Raw genomic sequence first — 19304 nt, forward strand, 5'->3', positions numbered from 1 at the left:
GTTATTTTTGTCACTTGAATCTTTTCCATTCGTATTCAACAAAATAAAAGAATAACTTTTCAATAAACTCTATTTAAACATTTCAGTACAAAACTAGTCTTAACAATAACACACAATTAAGGAACAAAAATTAAACTTTACAAACAATATTACCGAGGCACTCTTTGAGTTTTATGAATTTCTTCTTGAATTCTAGACCGCAACCTTTCGACAGCCTGAAATCTAATAAAATTTTCCCCTCCATCTTGAAAATCGTGACTTTGAACACCAGCTGGTTTTTCATATTATCCACCGTAGAGATGGAAATCTGAAAATATTCAATGGATAAAACAGTGAGGTTATGTTACTACTTGAACAGGTTAGGTTAGGTGAGGTTATGTTGCGAGGAAATAGGTTATTTTTCAATTCCTCCAATTATTTGATATTTTTTTAGGAATAAGAATATTTTTATAACCATTGATATTTTAAATTTGCAAAAGAGTTAAATTCAAATAGAACACCACGCATTTAGGTGGCACCAGTGGCGTCACTTGGAAGTATAAACAATCAAGCGTTTTCATTATTGATTCAACCATTTCCTGCTGTGTAGATCATTTTGATGTAGGTGAATTTTTCCAAATCAAATAGAACAATAATTTTTACACAAGCAAAAAGCTTTTTTTAAATTCTGATTGAAACTTACCGCTCCTGAACCATCAACAGTCCAAGTGTAATGAAGTGCATCTAAAACAGAACACAGAGCTTCGGCAGTCTTTTCTTCAGTCTGCGTGGTGACAAAGAATCTGGTCATCCTCTGTATCAGATCGCTAAAGTTATCCTGAAAAAAAAAATTTCAATTTACCTTGCTGAACCGAAAATTTAAAAACCGAAGTTATTACTTTAGTAATAGGAGTTTGGGTAAACTGCAATTCTGAACTGATGATGAGATCTTCGTTATGAGTTGGCTGCGAGAACCATTTATTATCCCTCCTCTTGTTGGTTTTTTGCTGTTTATCTATAATATGTTCCAGGCAAACAGGTCGCGTTGGAAGATTTGGTTGCGACAGGGTTACATAAGGAGATTCTCTATCCGCAGGGGGCTCCATCATCGAAGCCCTTCTAATAGCATGAAGACCGTTAGAATTGCTATCCGCAGAGCTATCAGCTTCATCTATAAAGGTTGAATTAATTAAAACAGGAAAAGGGTTGCTCATAGATCAAACAAATAAAACTTAAAAACTAAAAAATATAACGAGTTTCTTGAAGAAATTAGACAATTTAAAATGGTCATAATGGCAACGCTGTATTAATTTTTGACATTTCTTATGTCATTTGTGTTCAGTAGGTTATGCCATAATGGAAAGATATAAGCTTCAGAACATTTAGAAATTGTTAAGTTGTATTTTTATACTTACTTTCTTGTTGAAACTGGTACAGAGAGAAGTAAGAGAGAAGTTATTGCTTTGGTAATTTAGCTTTATGTCTTTCGAACCAAATCATACCACCAAAATACCAAAGTAACAACAAACCTACAATACATTTACATCCTTGCAGAAGTGAGCATAAAAATTTCGATATTAAAATACGATAACGAATTTTCGGCTTTTTCTTACCATAAGAAAAGTTGTAAGTCATCCAAGGGTGTTTGAGAATCTTTTCCAGTGAAATTCTTTTCATAGGATCCAGATCTAAAATCCTGGTTACTAAGCTCAGAGGCGTGTTACCAAGTCTATTCCAAGGACTACTTGTTAAATAGTTTCCCTCTTTATATTGGGCAAATTCGGGATAGTCTTCATGTGGGCAATTCCATAAGAGTTCTAAAAATTCAATACTGAATAATCCCTTTCAAAGGAATAAATTTTCAGTGAATATAATTTAATAATTTTTCTTTAGTTGTTCTCACCTCCAGCCAGCATAGCAACTAGAACACATCCACAGCTCCAAACATCAGCTGGAACAGCATGATAGGATCCCACAAGTATTTCAGGCGCTAAATAAGGTTTTGTACCACATCTGTAATGATTCAAATTGACCAAAATGCATTTTACAGAATTGTCAATAATTTTTTACTTTTTATCAAGCATTCTTTCTTTTCCTTTGTGTCTAAATAATGTTGCCATACCAAAATCTGATATTTTTAAGATTCCATTGTGGAGAAGGATATTTTCAGGCTTTATATCACGATGTGTGATACCTTTAGAATGTAAATAAGATACTCCTCTAACCAACTGTTTCATATACATTTGAGCATCACGAGAAGGCATTCCAACTCCAGGTTCTATGGAAGTAATGTAGGAAGTCAATAATTTTTCAATATCTAATGTGAAACTTCTTACCAATTTGCTGAAAAAGTTCACCACCTGGAGCATATTCTAAAAATAAATAAACTCTTGTTGGTTCTTTCCTCAATCCATAATATTTAATTATATTCTCATGATTTAGAACAGAATGTATCCTTATTTCCCTAGTTATTGCTACTTCACTTCCTTTATATTTAGCAAAGTCCATTATTTTACACGCAATTTTTTCTCTGGTTTTTCGGTTTGCTATCAATCTTACTCTATAAGTGGAGTTAATATGACTAAGCACTTTATTTAATTTAAATTTTCAGACTTACTCCCCAAATGCTCCTTCCCCTAATATAGTATCATAAATTAACCAGTCATCAACAAATTTTTTCACACCTTTTTCACTCCCTTCTGAATCTGTTATGGCACTCATCCTGAAAATTCAAAATAATGAAAATTTTCTTTTCCCAGAACTATAAAAATGTTATTACACTCCGAATTCAAATTACTGCAATTCCAATTGATTGATTCGTATTACTTAAAAAATAGTTCAATATCCACTCTCAATAAAATCAAACAGCCTAATAAAATTAGATATGCATATTTGAACTTCAAAACTCGGAAGGTAAGAATTTTTCATAGCCTCCTATTCCTATTTTATCAATATTTATAATTCACCTGAATTCTATATAGCTATAATCTAAGGATGTCTAAAATATCACAGACTTATTTTAATTGAATGATAAAATGCATTGCTGTATGTACAAAAATTTATTATTAAATAGAAATTAATGTTGATGTAACATGATTCAGATCGATTTCACTCGAGTCAAGGATCTATTTGCCGCCTGCCGGGAATTAATTGATCCACAGAATTTTGAATTGGATACCAACATAAGAGATTTTTTGATTATTTAAGAACTGGGTAATTCCATCTTTTTGGAAATTTTGACTGTTGTTCTCATTATTTTTAATTAATTTATAGGTGGAATATTATATGTCTTGAATTTTATACATTCATCATCATCTTCTTCGTTTTTAGTTTCCTTTGGAGGACGTGGTGGCTTGGTCATAAAATAATAAATCAATCCTCCCACAACTGCATAAGTTGCCATTGCCACCTGTAAATATTACCTCATTAATTTTCAATTACTTATTTATAAAATACAAACATGAGCTCTTCCTTTTATTGTTTTTCCATTGAAAATTCTACTAATTCCCTTCAAAGAGGGATCATCCATTTGTTCATCATGAGTCATTTTTAAATTTTATGACACTGGAATATTTATTGTCAAAAAATATCAACCGACCCCAAAAAAGTAGAATTTTTTTCTAGTTTAACTTAAAATAATTCAAGGAAGAAAACGAAAATGACAAGAAGTTTTGGCCATTTTATGTTCAGCCGACCATAGACGCATCCTTCTACTTTGTGATTTAAGGAAGCATAAGTTCTTTTCGTGTTTCGGGTTTGTGAAAAAAGTCATCATGAAGGCTAAAGGAGAGGTTTGTGATAAATTTTCTTTTATTCAAAGTTTTTTATCATTCATTTTTTCATCTCTAATATATAATATTTTTGCAATTATCATTTCTTTGTAGTCCCATAAGATATTCTCGCCTGCACACGTGTTCTAATATTAAGGTTATCTATTTTGCAGTTGAAAGAATATGAAGTCATTGGACGTAAATTGCCTACCGAAAAGGAGAAGGTTACTCCTTTGTATAAAATGAGGATTTTCGCCCCAGATCAGATTGTTGCAAAATCTCGTTTCTGGTATTTCTTGCGTCAATTGAAAAAATTCAAGAAGTCCACTGGTGAAATCGTATCCGTCAAGAGGATAGCTGAGAAAACACCCTTGAAAATCAAAAATTTCGGTATCTGGTTGAGGTACGATTCCCGTTCTGGAACCCACAATATGTACAGGGAATACAGAGACTTGACTGTTTCTGGAGCCGTAACTCAATGTTACAGAGATATGGGAGCCCGTCATAGAGCAAGAGCTCATGCTATTCAGGTATATATATTTTACCACTAGTGTACTTGACTTCTACGTTTATTATAAATGCTTATGGGTTGTTTTTGTTTATAGATCATCAAAGTTGAAGTTGTTGCTGCTTCTGCTACTAGGAGACCTCAAGTAAAACAATTCCACGATTCTAAGATCAGGTTCCCATTGCCCAAACGCATCCAACACAAATCTATGAATAGGTTCTCTGTACGCAAACCTAGGACCTATTTCCTTTAAGTTTTGTAAGTGCTACAATAAATATTAAAACTTATATTTTGTTCTTAATTTTTATAAATTATTTAAAACCCAATCCTTAAATTTTACTCTCTGATATTTTCAATTTTTGCATTGTCATTGAATTTGTTTCTTCTTTTGCTATTCTAGTTTTAAGGAGAGCAGTGTAAGCCATATGCTTGTCAAAATTTGTTCTCATTAATGAAAGAGTTTTTCATATTTTATTCCCACATTGAACTAGGAACTTCAGGGATAAAATGATGGATTTTATAAGAGTCAATGTGTGTTGAAATAAAATCATATGTTGTTTCCATTGCTATATTTACAAATTATGATACTTTTAACAATGATAGTCACATTATTCCAAATTGTACCTTTCATGTTCTTAATATCTACGTGAATAATTTAATTATTTAACTACATGTAGTCAGTACTTGAATGAAATGATTCACCAAGAAATATAGCCTCTTAGTTGCAAAAAAATTTGGAACTTTAGAATCTTCAGTTTTAAGGAAATCATTTCCAAATATATTTTTTCACTCAAGTTAGGCAAATAAATATTTCTTTTTCAAAAAAGCTACTAACTAATGTTAGAAACCACTGAAATACACAAAACAAGCTTTTCACTTGTATCATTGATAATATGATACTTTGAACATGTTCATATTGTTCAACCTACAATATATTTGTTCAAGTTATTCCAGCTATAGGAGTAGTCGATTTTCAAGTGACCGTATTTACTCAAACCAAAATTATCAGGCTTCCTTATACTTTTTGGATCATCATAAATGGGATAATATATATCTTCAGACTGTAACTTCTCTTCGACCTTACTATAAATGCCTTGTTTGTGATAACCATAGGTATCATACCTGAAAAACATAGGAGAGGATAAAATTTGTCTCTTATTATTTTTTTTTATTTCTTACCCATCGCCATAAGCGAAACTCAGACTCCGATCTCTGTTATTGTATCTTCGAGTCATCGGAGGGTTCTTTTTATTTTTGTTCCTGTTGTGGTGGCTGATGGACGAGTTGGTATGGTTGTAGACAGGAACCCTTATTTCTAAAATGAAAATAAGGAATTATTCTCAAAAAGTTTCTCATAGCAGTACATTGGTAGGTAAATCAACTTTATACTCCTTTTTCGAATTGTTCATAAATAGTTTGAAGAAGATTCAACTATACAGGATGTTCCCAAATTGGAGGTCAATAAAAAATGACTCGATTCCTCGGGTCATTTTAAGAAAAAAGTCCTATAAACATGTGCCCGTAAACGCTTTGGTTTGGAGTTACAGGGTGTTAAAGTTTTATGTTTTTTCAAATTTTTTACTCATAGCTTCTTCTCACACAAGATATTTTACTTTAATTTAGCATAGATGTCCCAATTTTTTTAAAGTTTTCATCACGTGATATGCTAATTTTGAATGCCTATCTACAGGGTGATATTTTTTCTGGAACGGTGCCCGAGTACACTATGATGAATAAATTAATTTTAAGTTTTGGTACTTGATTATCCAATTTGTAGCGAAGATTAATGAAGATTCAATAAACTGGTATAATCATTACAAAAAAGTAGGACTAAAAGAAACACTTGTATATCGAACACAAATGCATAATCTTTTTCAATTATCCAAGATAACTATGTTCCTTTGAACCTCCAATTAAGAGACACCTGTATTTTTGCCACATCGATGTAAGTACATAATTCGGATTGACTCGAATAGATGGCGCTGACCTCAACTTGAAGAAATTCAAGTGCATTCTATCTGTTCATCAGAACAGAAATGATTGAAGGAACGTGATCCTGTCCATTTCCTTAACTCATTCTACTTTCGCTAATCTCCAGTTATCTTCCTGATGCTCGGATTTGCATTTTATGCAACAATAATCAACTTTATGTAATCCAGCAATAAAAACAAGTTATCGTTCGATACGCGCATGGAACAATAAAATGAATTATACATTCGTAATTTGCATAATGTAGGTGTAGCATCTTCGCTCCATTTTTAGGCGTTGTTTTCGAATATGTATCTGTCATTGGTACCATCCGTTACTTGTGGCATTGCAACGTTAAAAAAAAATGTAAAAATGACGCGAGTTGAATATTAAGCCGTTCATTCCGAAAAGTTCAACAACTTTACCTAGAGGAAATGGCTCGGTTGATCAGGAAACGGATATTGCATTTTGTTCGTGAATGCTTTAATAATTTTTAGATGGACATCAGGATAAAACCCTGGAATATGAATTGCAAGATCATAATTGCTCTATGATTTTCTTCTTCATGTGTAGAAATAACTCTATGTCTTTTACCTGATGATTTTATTTCCATCTTTCTATGGTCGGATCAAGTTTAACTAGTTTGGACTGAATAAGTAATGAAGATGATGCTTCACCGGTTTTTTCCCATCAAGATCTCTAAGACACTATTTCTTTATTTTACAAGATCATAAACTATTCTTCTATCCAAATAAACCTTGATTATTGGTGTGAAAACCGATAATGTACACAGAAAATAAATGTATTGTGAAATTATATCGCTAATTTGAGTCTACTTGATCGTAAATTGTTGATTAACATCTTTCAAAGTCATGTGTGCATTCTCTACTTAGGTACACGAAAACTGGTTTCAAATTCCTAAAACCAATTGACCCACATACGATTGTCATTGTAGGTATGACCGCGCTCAACTAATTTATCTGCTATTATTTGATTTTTCAAGACGAAAGGCTGGCTCGCCATTATAAGATAGCGAAAAAGCCTTATGAAACTTGGTATTTTTATCAATTTTGATATATGTTAAGAAAATAAATAAAATAGTAAAGTTATAGGTACCCACCTAGAGTTACAAAATAAATTCATTAAGCAACAAACAACGTTTCCTGTGACATTTCAAGAATGCCAACTGGAAAAGTATATGATTAGTTATCGATGGTTTCTGAAGATAACAGTGGATTTTAATTTCAAATTTATTGGCATGGTCAATTTATCATTTCGTATACTGGTTCTTCAACAAATAAATTTCAGAGACTGATGGTCTACTTCCTACGCTTCGCAACAGATTTCGAATAACAAATGTTATTGAATACCAAATTATATCAATCAATTTTATAATTGAAGGATATCTATGTTCCTGATTATTCTGTGATAGGAATCACAGAAATGTAATCCAAAGCATTTATTTATTCTGTGATATGATTACTGAAGTCACAGAAATAGAATCTGAAGTTCTAAACAATTCTGTGATATATGATTCCAGGAACCACAGAAATGCAATTCTATGCATTTATTTATTCTGTGATATGATTGCTGAAGTCGCAGAAATAGAATCATGAAGCTTCTGAGCGTTCTGTGACATTGTAAAAAAATTCAATTCCATCAAACTCCATTCCAGCCTCTCTCTCTCCGTCTGTAAATTGCAATTCCGCTAAATGCGGGAAAGTAAACTTGCAACGTTCTAAAGACGGACAGTCTACTCGTAATCGTTTGATTCCAGTTTCAGTAACTTTTTTAGAATAGTGGTAGGTACGCGACCAACATTGAAAATGAAAGTTAAGTAGGTAAGGTAAATAATCTGGCAATTTTATCGGATGGTTACGAGCTATCTATTACGGAGTTTTACTTCGCAAGGTTTCTTAAATGGGAAGAAGTAAATGCGTACCTACTTGAGCACATCCTCTTCATGAGTCCGTCGACGTGCACTTCAATAAATATACAGATCCACAAGACTTCTTAATTTTACATATTTGAAGCTAAATTACTAATAACAGATAATTTTATTCAATACCGCATTCCATGGTTTCATTTCTATGGTCAGCTAATTGAACGAAATAATTTACTTGTTGAATTACCAGTATTTCACGCTTTTCATCTACAAGCCAGCTTTGAAATTGTACGATTGCGCAGAAACTCAGCCGAAAGTCGAGCTGCTCCTCAATTTCTAAACCTACCAACCGAGAAATTATCAGATAATACAGGCTAAGGTAATGACGTTTCACATCCAACATGAATCTACCATAGATGGCAATCGTCATTGAAAAACCTCCGCGAATTTGAATGGAGCTAAAATTAAAAAGACATCATCTATTGTGACCACCTTATTAGGAGTTAAACATCGGAACTTCGTTACGCCTAGATCAAGATTAGATTCAATTGAGGATATCGATCTATAATTCAATCAATTAAACAGTATTTAACCATTAAACTCTATGTTGGTGTTAATTATCCTGATCTGTGGACAATTTGATGTCCAGCTCATCTCAACATTTATCTATGGTGCATCGCACTTCCACTACCGATAATTTTATACAGCATTCGTTACTTATGCAAATAAGGTCAGGCTCTTCAGTTAATATATGCAAAATATACGCCGCCTCCTACTTCAATCGATCTTGAAGACCTACCCTCGAGCACTCTATAAGTTCATCCAATTCTGTACTCTACCTGAATGTCTTCCATGATGAAAATTCCTCCTCGGTGCTACATCATAGACAGCGTCGCTCTGTGGTCTTGTCCTATCATAAATTAGCTCATCGATGCAGGCGTAGGTTCCTTGATCTGCCATCATGGTCTCATATCGCATAGTAGTCAAAGTATCTGGGTATGTTTTCGAAGTTAACACTGGAACATAGTCGAAAGAGGATTGAGCCTCAACGAAATCTCCTAAACTGGTTGGGTCTGACGGTATGTCAGAATCCAAGTGTTCTTTTAAATAAGCGTAATTTTCCAAGTCCCAGGGGTCCACGTAATGCGAACTGGAAGGATCCAAATGTGGAAGAGATTCGTCGCTATCCACGTCTGTGGACGTGCCATAGATGTTGGACATCGGCATTTTCTATGAATAAACATACGTATTAAATTATGGAAATTTCTATGCATTAAGAATTGTCACACGAAAACATTCTGTGTCCGAAAATTAGAACACAGATTTGATTTTTGATGGATTTTTGTTTCTAATTAGCCTGGTCGAAATTAATTAATAGCTTTCGTGAAAGTTTTAAGAGGTTTTGAAAGGAGTCGATCTCTCTCAAACGCTGTCTACCAGTTTAAACGTTGTATATTTAGCATTTCATCTGTTGTACCTCCGAAACATATAAGACACCTTTGTCAAACAAATAAACAATGCTACTCATAACGCTGTCGGAGAATTCCATCGATAAAATAATCACTCGAAAGTGTGTTAATTACAAACGTAGAAGTATGTGCAGAACCCAATGGTGCAACGAAGTGCCTCAAGAATAAAAACCAACTTAGAAAGTACGATCAGTACAAGCTGTAACTGCATTATTGATGGTTTAATGGCTATAATGATAAATGGAAACGGCAATCAAAGCAATGAAGTGAAACCCTTACGATTTCTGTAGCAATTACATAGTCGTTATTTCCTTGTATTATGTCCGATTGGGCAAGTGCCCCATTTAGAAATTTTCATTATATCCATCTAATTTTTATCAATAATGTAATTCAATTAACATAATCCTTATGTATCTGAACTTCTTCACTAGTAAGAACATTAATCTTACAAAGTCTGTGTAATCTAGAATCACCCAAGGCAGATTTTCGACACACGAATGTATTTTTCACAACATCTTTTTTATTTCCGAAGATACGTTACTCTATGTTATTATTTATTGCCCTAGATCATAGATCGCGAATTGATCAATCAAGTCCAGTTTATTATACACCCATCTCTACATGCACGAACCATAGAACTCATTTTTTTACACCGCGGGGGTCGTTACGAAATTAAGGTTCTATGTGAATCTAATCTAGTTCAAGCGTACTTGATGAATAGTTTCTTCTTAGCTAAGTGCAGGCAGTTCGCACGTTTTCATTGCGTTTCTGCACTCGTGCAACTGTGATGAAACAGCAGATTGTTGTCGTTCATGTCAACACTGCTGCGCTCGTTGATGAACATTGGGAATTTATTATGCAAAATAGGTGTGATGATCGCAGTACGCGCTGCATAATAGTCCAAGGCGCGAGAATCCATAGAAATGAATTGCGCTTAAACATAGGGTGGTGTGATTGATGGATGGATAAATCTTATCTGTGGCGCCGACTATAGAATATTGATGACGGCTTGAAGGGATGCGTTCGAGAAGCAATAAAAAATGATCTTGTAGGAATTATTTTATGGCAGTAGTTTTGTTATAACTATTATAGGCTAGGAAAGATTAGTAGATAATAATACTTGTTTTTCGAAATAAATTCGAACGAAAAAACGTTGAAAACAAAGTTACACACGTATGTGAAGATATGTAATGATACATCGTGCACAGAGTGTTTAAGAACCAGATAGTCATTCTTCATATCCGTTACCTACGTGTTTAAAATTACAAAAACCGACCTCGACGACGTTGTTTTCTTTGCGATATAGTCGCACCAATGAATATTAATGAAAATCTCGCCAACTACGTTGATATCCGAAATCAGAATCTCCTCTTCTTAGAAAATTCAATTCGGAACATTAAAAACAATTCTTAGGACTAGTTTATTTGTCTAGTAAATGTCCGTTTGGGATTATTTATATTTCTGGTTGGTAGAATGCTTAATATTCAGTCAACCTTGGCTTTTGATGGTTGTGTACATATTTAGGAGGATGACACTTGTGTAGCTTTGCTTGATAGATTGCTCAATTTTTACTGTGGATGTCCTTATGATGATTTAGTAACAAGAAGAAGCATTGGATGGGGCAATAACTATGGTACAATTAGCACCTGAAGGAATCTTCGTACGAGAATTGAATTTTGAATAGTGCGCGTTTTGTTTTAGCGTATTGTCAGTTTTCTGCGTCTCTTAAATATTTAATTTGTAGGTATGTTCTTCAAATTTGAGAACGCTTCAAAATTTGTAGTGAAGTTTGAGAAACATTTTCAAAAAATTGTTGATTGTAAATTTTTGGTTTTGAATATTTGAAATAGAAAAGCACTGAACATTATATGCAATAGTTTATTATTTTTCTTTTCCTAAGGAAATTTCTCAACTCCTTAAAAAAATATCGATTTGGCGTGTTTAATGCGATATCATTACGAATTTCAAAAACTTATAACTCCTGAATTTTGAGGTCATTTTGGAGCATCATATCACTTGAAGTTCTCATTTTTATAATTGTTTATTACCTGAGATTTTTAAGAAAATCATAATTCCTAATTTTCAAGCTTCCATTTTCAGGAGGAGCCAAAAAACAAGCCGTTTCTGTTAAAACTTTAATGCGCAAGTTTCTGAAAAAAGTTCTGAACGATTTTTTGGAGATTCCACAAGTTCTAAATTTCGAACTGTTGAAATTTCAGAAAGGTTCAAAAAATATGTTTTCTCAAAAAATTTTAAATGTAGACCATTTAAAATAATATACTACTGCAAATATTATAGGTATTATTTATCAATGCCTCTCTTAACTCAAAATTTGTTCACGTTCAAAATTTATAGAACGTATTTTCGAGCTAGAATGTTCAGTGCGATATAGATACAGGTTTTCGTACCAAATTTCATGTAAATATAGACCTTAATTTTTCCGAAAAAAATCTCTCAACTGAAGGAGTACTGTATTTTTTTCTAAATAATTTTCCAAAACGCAAACTGAGAATTCCAGAAGGTATCTAAATTTTTCTTTGTGAAACAAAAATCAAAGGTCCAGCTTTTTTCAGAGAATTCAATATTTATTCGAATGTAAAAAAAAATTTTATTTTTGTACGAATTTAATAATTTTTTGGATCCTACACTTTTCCAAAAGCAAAATTAAATTAAATTTAAATACACATTATAGAAATTGTTAAAAATTTTTGAACGAATATAGAACTTATCGTTAAAAATAATAAACCTAAAAGAACTTATTAAACGTTAAAAGTAACAAGTTCACTCACATGTAAATTCCTTCAATTTTGGACCCCAAAAATCCTTATCTGAAATACCATCCAGTGAAAAAAAATTGTTGTCACTTTTCCGAATTTTCACTAGCACAGTGACTTGCCGGCAGCTCGAAAAAACACTTGTTCGGTTGGGTACCAGACGAACCAACGGCAACGACAGTGAAAGTGGTAGTAGTAGCCGAAGCTAAAACAACAAACTATCGCGCTGCTCACCGTCCTAACAGAGTTACCTCTGAATTATCATAATTCCATTAGGTTGGAGAAGCGTGGTGTACGCGATGCTTTAAAGGAGTACTTTAGCTGTTAAGTCAGGATATATTCTCTAATATAGGCTAGAAGACAGATTTTTAAATCCTATATCTGCAATAAACTCAAGTTTTAATAGGGATTCAAGGCTTGGCTTGAGCCAAGTAGTCAAGTAGTAGTTTTGCAATCTCAAGTCAAGTATTTATTTATCAAGTACTTGAATCATATCGGGTTACTTGATATTAGCAGTTTTATTGTGTAGTGCCACATCAATAAAGAAATGATGAAATGAGAAGGAACCTTGCAAAAAACACTTACATTTATTTAACTTAATTTATGAAAGAACCGAAAATATCAACTTTTTTAAAATAGAAACATAAATTGAACTACTATAAATCATAACAAAATAAATAATAATAATAAAATAAAGTTTCTTAATATTGAGAAACCTCCAGGCTTTATTTGATTTCATAATTTCCATCCAGGATCTAAGACACATGAGGCATCTTATAGATTTGTCGCCTAACCTATTGCGGGTTTTTGTAACTGTAAGAGTAGCTCTGGAAAATTGTCTGTCAACAGGAGCTGAAGATGCTGGTCTTGATAAAAAAGTTTGGAAAGATATTTCTGAAACTACCAAAATCTACCAATAGCTTAAGAAATGTGAGAAAACTACTAATAAAGTCACACTGGCGAATGCTTCATAGTCTCTCGGCGCTCGAGGAATTTCCTTATTTTAGTCTAAGCGCACACGAGATTGCAGAAATATATGCCGTGCGAAGCGTGCATATCAAGCTCAATTTATATCAAAATCAAGTAGCTTGATATCAAGACAAGCAATAAATATTTAAAATCAAGTCAAGCTCAAATATGTAATTTTTCACGAGCTTGATTTTCAAGTCAAGTAGTTGGTAAAATGTCAAGCTACTTGGCTTGATGCACCCCTAAGTTTTAAGGCAAATTATCAGTATTCCTGATCATTTTGGTTATTCTTAAAAAAAGTACAGGAAGGGCATTTTGAAAGATAAGATAACTTCGAAACGCATTACTATCACAATTCTCAAGTTTTTTTTCTTGCACACCCCGTACATACCGCCCAAGATTATGAAGTAACAAAACGTAACGCCAATTTATTTGGGAGAAAGTAGATAATTGAGAAGTCGGTTCTGTATAAGGTATGAAGAACACTTTCCTACCAAGGCTGGACCGCTGCTATAAACAATACAGAGTGCCATCACATCAAGTTTAAAAAAGACAACGTGCGCGGTTCTATGCACTTAATTGTCAATAATTATTATAGCGATTGCGTAAAATTAGAGAAAGTCAGTGATAAGATCTATTACCAGCAATTTTCATGCTTATTTTTCCGCCTTTGTTTATGGTTTAATGATGTTTAATATAACTTTTCCTCAAACAGCGATGTAACAAAGACTAGCTGCCCTTAAAAAATTTTCATCGAATGACACAAACGGCATAGAATATGTTAATGTAAATTAATTGATGGGTTTTCTGCAAACTTAAATTTTCTGGTAGAAATATAGCACGACTACGCCAAATTGGTTGGAATCCACAGGTGCGTTAGTGTATCAGCGCTGTATTCCGATCACGGACGATTTTATCTGCAGAATTTATTGTAACATTGATCGGACTCAATTCACCCATTGAAATTCTATATGCGGCAGAACTAACCTACAGTCAATGGTCAATAAATTCCTTTTTTGTTCTCAGTGCGTTACATAAAAGTAGCCGTTGCTGGATGGAATAAATTGAACGAGTAGAATTTTTTGTCTAGTCTGAATACAGCCTGAGACTGAAACGTATTATCACTATTATCAGGAACATGTACGAAAAATAAATTATGAAATGGCTATAAAGTGCATAGAGATGTCAATCTCTATCGCCAAGATTCTGTGTTAATTATGCCAAGAGCTGCCCCCTATCTGTCAGTAGGTATATTGTATGAGTTCTAGTAAAGAAAACTGTCTGATTTTTCATCGATGCAAAACTATAAAACTAAATATTTTCGTATTATTTTCCTGAAAAAAACGAGTTTTTTTGTACATCCTCCATATATGAAAATTCCCATAAAAAATTATCACCCTTTTCAAAACAATAATAGAAAAAAGAAGAAAATTTAACCTCATAAAATCCATAGAAATAACAATGAAACATTGTGAAAATAGAGAAATTCTTCCAACCAAATCATGAAAACAATTCTAATCAGCATTATGTGAAGCTGAAAGTATATTTTTTGGGCAGTATTTCAGTTAATTACAGCAATAAAATGTCATTTTTCAGAGCTTTGAGTAGGAATCTGCCCTACATAACACAACAATTTGGAGCTTTACTTGGCAACACCAGTGCATCTGTTAAAACAATATGTGGAATAGTTTTGTTAAGTTACTGCTTATCATTTTCAGATGATGCAGTTCGAGTAATTTCAGTAACACCTGGACTCTTAATGCCACCGGGTTTCTGGCTGTGGACTGCTTTCACCTTTTGTTTTTTAGAAATATATTTTTGGGAAGTTTTAGTTGATATAGTGACAGTGGGGCTGTGCGGTAAACTTATAGAACCGTTATGGGGACAGATGGAAATGCTTTCTTTCTTTGCCATAGTCAATTTTGGTGTGGCAGTTATAACAACGATATTTTATATGGTCCTTTTTGCTTTTACAAGCAATGATGAGTTGCTTTTCGAAGTACACATTCATGGACTGGCCGGATATATTGCCGGTGTATCTGTGGCTGTAAAACAAATTATGCCTGATCTTGTTATTGTCAAAACACCTTTAGGAAAGCTCAGTAACAAAAATATTCCGCTGACTGTATTTTTAATTTCCTTAATTTGTTGGTTGATTGGTTTCTTAGATGGAACTTATCCAGTCATGTTTTTGAGTGGATTGATTGTAAGTTGGGTATACCTCAGATTTTATCAAAAACACAGTAATGGGAGTCGTGGTGATATGGCAGATTGTTTCACGTTTGCAAGGTAAAAAAAATAGTTTTCTTTGAATTAAAATCTAATAAATGCATTCTTTAGCTTTTTGCCAAATGTTATTCAACCTCCAGTGGTGGTGATTAGTAATAGTATTCACAGCATTCTTGTGAAACTTGGAGTATGTCGAAAAGTTGTTAGAAGATTTGATATTGCAAATCCAACTGGAGTTATGATAGTACCTGGCAATGATCAACATGATGCGGAAAGAAGAAGGTAATTGAATTTTCTACTTAAAAAATTATCCTATTCTTAGAAGCGAACTCAAATATGTTTGTTTTTCAGGCAAATCGCATTGAAGGCTCTGAGTGAACGCCTATCAAAACACCAACAAGACAAGCAGCCACTTCTACCAAAGACCACAAGAGATCTTAAGCCCAATGCACTTTCTAAATCTCCAAGCCAGCCCCCAGCTTCATCACATCACTCTGCATCAACATCGCCTCGATCAACCCAACAAACAGAACAGAATACTGAAGAGGTTTCAATCAATGTTGGAGCATCAACTTCATTCACCCCTACGACTTCTACAACTTTGTAAATATTCGTGATTACAAAATAAAAAACCAGAAGAATTGATATTTGTAAATTATTACGGATCACTGATTTATGTATAGAAGCAATGAGCATTATTTATATTATATTTTGTAATATATCATAGGTAACAATTTTATTAAAACTGATGTTAATTTGTATTTTTGTCAGAAAATCAATAAGCCCTCTATTCCCTCAGAAATATAAATTTTGGACCATTATAACAGATGAGAAAATTCAATACTGTTATCTATTCTCAAAAACAAATAGAATTCTAGTATCCAGTATTTAAAGAATTAATAAATTCAGAATAACTTATGATTATGAAGACATTCTTCAGCACATCTGATAAGAGTTAATTTAATTTACTCATTTCAAAGGAACCAAAAGGATTTCAAACTAATTGAATAAAAATTATTCAGAGTTCACAGTGGACTTGGTATTGCACTAATCATGAGTTATGTCAAGTTGAGCTAAAATTCATAGTTAGACGATTTTGTTTGGAAACTTCAGACTAGGGGTAAAATTAAAAAAAATATTTAGGAAGTGTAAAAAATGATATATTGAACAGTTGTATGTTTATACATTTGTACATTTTGTACTGCAAAATATGATGGAAACATTGTATCCTTAAATAAAACTACAGACCTATATATATAATTGAAACAACGGCTCAATTCTCATTCTTTATTGACTTCTCTAATCAAACTTCTTTAGGTTCTTCTTTGTCTTTGATAACAACTGCAGCTTTCTTCAGTTGAATCCTCTCTTCACGTCGTTTACGGGCTTCCTTGACCTTGAGTCTTCGGGCAATACCTTGGTCTTCCAATTGTTTGGCACGGGTCTTCTCTGCCTTCTTTTTGTGGATGTATTCCTTGAGGACTCTCTTGTTCTTGAAAACATTACCCTTAACCTTCATGTACAGAGTGTGGTATAAATGGTTATCGATTTTTTTTTGTTCTCTGTATTTTTTCAAAAATCTTCTCAATACCCTCATCCTTTCGGTCCACAGCTTCTTGACTGGCATTCTAGCATTGGCGGTACCTTTCCTCTTACCAAAACCACAATGTCTGCCTTTAGCACGAGCCAATGCATTTTTGCGTGCACGTGCTCTAGAATGAACTGCAACAGGTTTTTTGATGATGAAACCATCCTTGATCAGGGTCCTTATGTTCTGCCTGGAATTAGCATTCGACAATTCGCTAATTTCGTTGGGGTCCAACCAGACTTTCTTCTTTCCACATCTCAATACTGAGGCGGCTAACCTCTTTTGCAGTTTCAACGAACTCATTTTCAGAGATACACGCACTGAATCACACTCAAGTATGGCAGCCGACGCAAAAGAAAGAGAGGTTGAAATATGTCACTGTGGTCTGTCTTAGTCATAGACTAATATTACATTGCCAACCGAAAGAAGTAAAAGCTCAAAAAAGATTTTAAAAAATTTCTAATTTAATTCCTTTATTAACGCTTTAATTTGATGAATTCATATCTAATAATGAAGATTTACAATTTTTAAATAAAATTGATGATCTAGTATATCCGTTTCAAAGGTGTTTTTCATCTACTTGCACACACACCTTTTTTTATACATTTTTAGGAAACTACATTCTTTTTTGTCAATAACGATTTTTTTTTCACTTGGGCGCAACTGAGAATACAAATTTTTAATTAAAAATTGTAGTATTGAATAATCCCAAAATAGATACTCACCCTAGCGGATAAATTACAAAGTTAGGAAACGAGTAATCTGTTAACTTATGAGTTTTTTAGATACTATTTATGCTGAAATCATCATTTTATATTCAATTGTTGGTGAAATTCGTAATTCTCTCAACGATAGTTGAAACTGCGAATATTCGTGTTTTTTTATTTACAAACAGGGAGCAATAAATTTTTAAGAAAACGACAATGTTCATTTCTATCTTCCAATGATGAAAGGAAAAAAATTCCATTCATAAAACAGTTAATAGCTGGGTTTATATTTGAGTGATATGCTTCATTTTTTTCAGCATTAAATAAGGGATATAATTATGTTCACACAGATAAATTAATGATCATTGAAAACACATCTTTAATTGATCATTATACATGCTTCGTTATCCAACCCAAATTAATTCCTATATCCTATTCGAATGATAAAATCTATACATTCAAACAATACCCTAATATACAAATACATCGAAAAAATTTAATTTTTTATTTTTGTATTCAATCAAGTATCAGTAGTGAAATTACACAATAATGAATATTGCTTTTGTTCTTTCATTCTTGATAATTTCATCATTTTTGGTACAAAATATATGTTCAGAAGTAAGTATGTTGAAGAACGAAGAATATTTTTTTAATAATTTTGTTTTTAGCAAGCATATAGGCTTATGCATGAAAAAGCTGAGCTTGTGTTTTATCAGAAAGATGCAGTGGAAGAAGACATTAAGTTAATTGTGAAAAAAATCAACACTACACAAATATCTGTTACTTTCAGTATTAAAATGGCAATTGATATTGTAGATAGGAAAATTATGGTAGATCCATTTTTTTTCAACTTTCAGGAGATAGAAATTTATAAATTTATATTTTAGTCCAAAGTGAGCGTTGATAGGTTGCATGGAATGGAATACAAACACAGTGGCACATCTCTAACTAGTAACTTATGTGAGAACTGGCAGAAAAATGCATTTGGAATGAAAGATATGATTTCGAAATATGGAAATCTTGATGTATGCACATTGAAAAAGGTAAAGAACAACAAAAGTTATCTCATTTATACAAATATATTCGATTATGCGTATGATCATAATTTTCATTTAAAAATTGCAGGGGGTCACTTATTATGTCAATGATTTCATTGCTGATTCTTCGAATTTTCCGACATTTCTCCCTTATGGAAGCTACAAGATTGTAATAGATATTTATTACCAAAATACAACAATCACATATCCTTTATTTCTTATACACTGGTATGCTAAGGTTGAAAAACTTATGAAATTTTGAATTCAATAAATTTTAAAGGAAATTATAATTAAACCAATGAAGTTATAAATAACTGTATCTTAATCTTGAAATAAACGATTCATCTATTTTGTGTTTGGATAAACCTGCTTCAAAATTTAGTTTTTCCCATGAAAATCTGTTTGTAAAAAATGGCAAAGA

General features: G+C 32.8%; 6 protein-coding genes across 7 annotated transcripts; 3 read left to right on the plus strand and 3 right to left on the minus strand.

Moving 5' to 3' along the window:
• Positions 1–56: 56 nt before the first annotated feature.
• LOC123680972 (serine/threonine-protein kinase grp-like) lies at positions 57–3236 on the minus strand. 2 transcript variants are annotated; one of them, XM_045619115.1, is made up of 9 exons: positions 2946–3236; positions 2597–2701; positions 2316–2539; positions 2050–2257; positions 1883–1992; positions 1593–1796; positions 879–1150; positions 683–817; positions 57–307 (listed from the first exon to the last, which is right to left on the minus strand). In XM_045619115.1, exons 2-9 carry the CDS (start codon positions 2698–2700, stop codon positions 131–133), a joined length of 1434 nt encoding a protein of 477 aa, XP_045475071.1. In that variant the 5' UTR covers position 2701; positions 2946–3236; the 3' UTR covers positions 57–130. The 2 variants fall into 2 exon arrangements, with proteins under 2 accessions (XP_045475071.1, XP_045475072.1); XM_045619116.1 differs by having other exon boundaries at positions 2759–3236.
• A 378-nt stretch (positions 3237–3614) lies between these two features.
• LOC123680974 (60S ribosomal protein L18a) lies at positions 3615–4544 on the plus strand. The gene is made up of 3 exons (XM_045619119.1): positions 3615–3770; positions 3923–4279; positions 4355–4544. The coding sequence occupies exons 1-3, from the start codon at positions 3753–3755 to the stop codon at positions 4508–4510; spliced, it is 531 nt and encodes a 176-aa protein (XP_045475075.1). The 5' UTR covers positions 3615–3752; the 3' UTR covers positions 4511–4544.
• Positions 4545–4793: 249 nt separating this feature from the next.
• LOC123680973 lies at positions 4794–12603 on the minus strand. Its single transcript, XM_045619117.1, has 4 exons — positions 12369–12603; positions 8950–9340; positions 5437–5572; positions 4794–5379 (listed from the first exon to the last, which is right to left on the minus strand). Exons 2-4 carry the CDS (start codon positions 9335–9337, stop codon positions 5178–5180), a joined length of 726 nt encoding a protein of 241 aa, XP_045475073.1. The 5' UTR covers positions 9338–9340; positions 12369–12603; the 3' UTR covers positions 4794–5177.
• Positions 12604–14781: 2178 nt separating this feature from the next.
• On the plus strand, positions 14782–16312 carry LOC123680975 (transmembrane protein 115). The gene is made up of 3 exons (XM_045619120.1): positions 14782–15611; positions 15663–15833; positions 15903–16312. The coding sequence occupies exons 1-3, from the start codon at positions 14905–14907 to the stop codon at positions 16156–16158; spliced, it is 1134 nt and encodes a 377-aa protein (XP_045475076.1). The 5' UTR covers positions 14782–14904; the 3' UTR covers positions 16159–16312.
• A 377-nt stretch (positions 16313–16689) lies between these two features.
• On the minus strand, positions 16690–17503 carry LOC123680976 (60S ribosomal protein L19-like). Its single transcript, XM_045619121.1, has one exon. It carries the CDS (start codon positions 17440–17442, stop codon positions 16855–16857), a length of 588 nt encoding a protein of 195 aa, XP_045475077.1. The 5' UTR covers positions 17443–17503; the 3' UTR covers positions 16690–16854.
• An 867-nt stretch (positions 17504–18370) lies between these two features.
• Positions 18371–19229, plus strand: LOC123680978. The gene is made up of 4 exons (XM_045619123.1): positions 18371–18464; positions 18515–18676; positions 18734–18889; positions 18972–19229. The coding sequence occupies exons 1-4, from the start codon at positions 18396–18398 to the stop codon at positions 19143–19145; spliced, it is 561 nt and encodes a 186-aa protein (XP_045475079.1). The 5' UTR covers positions 18371–18395; the 3' UTR covers positions 19146–19229.
• Positions 19230–19304: the final 75 nt, after the last annotated feature.

Source organism: Harmonia axyridis, chromosome 5, assembly GCF_914767665.1.
Source record: "Harmonia axyridis chromosome 5, icHarAxyr1.1, whole genome shotgun sequence".
NCBI lineage: Eukaryota > Metazoa > Arthropoda > Insecta > Coleoptera > Coccinellidae > Harmonia > Harmonia axyridis.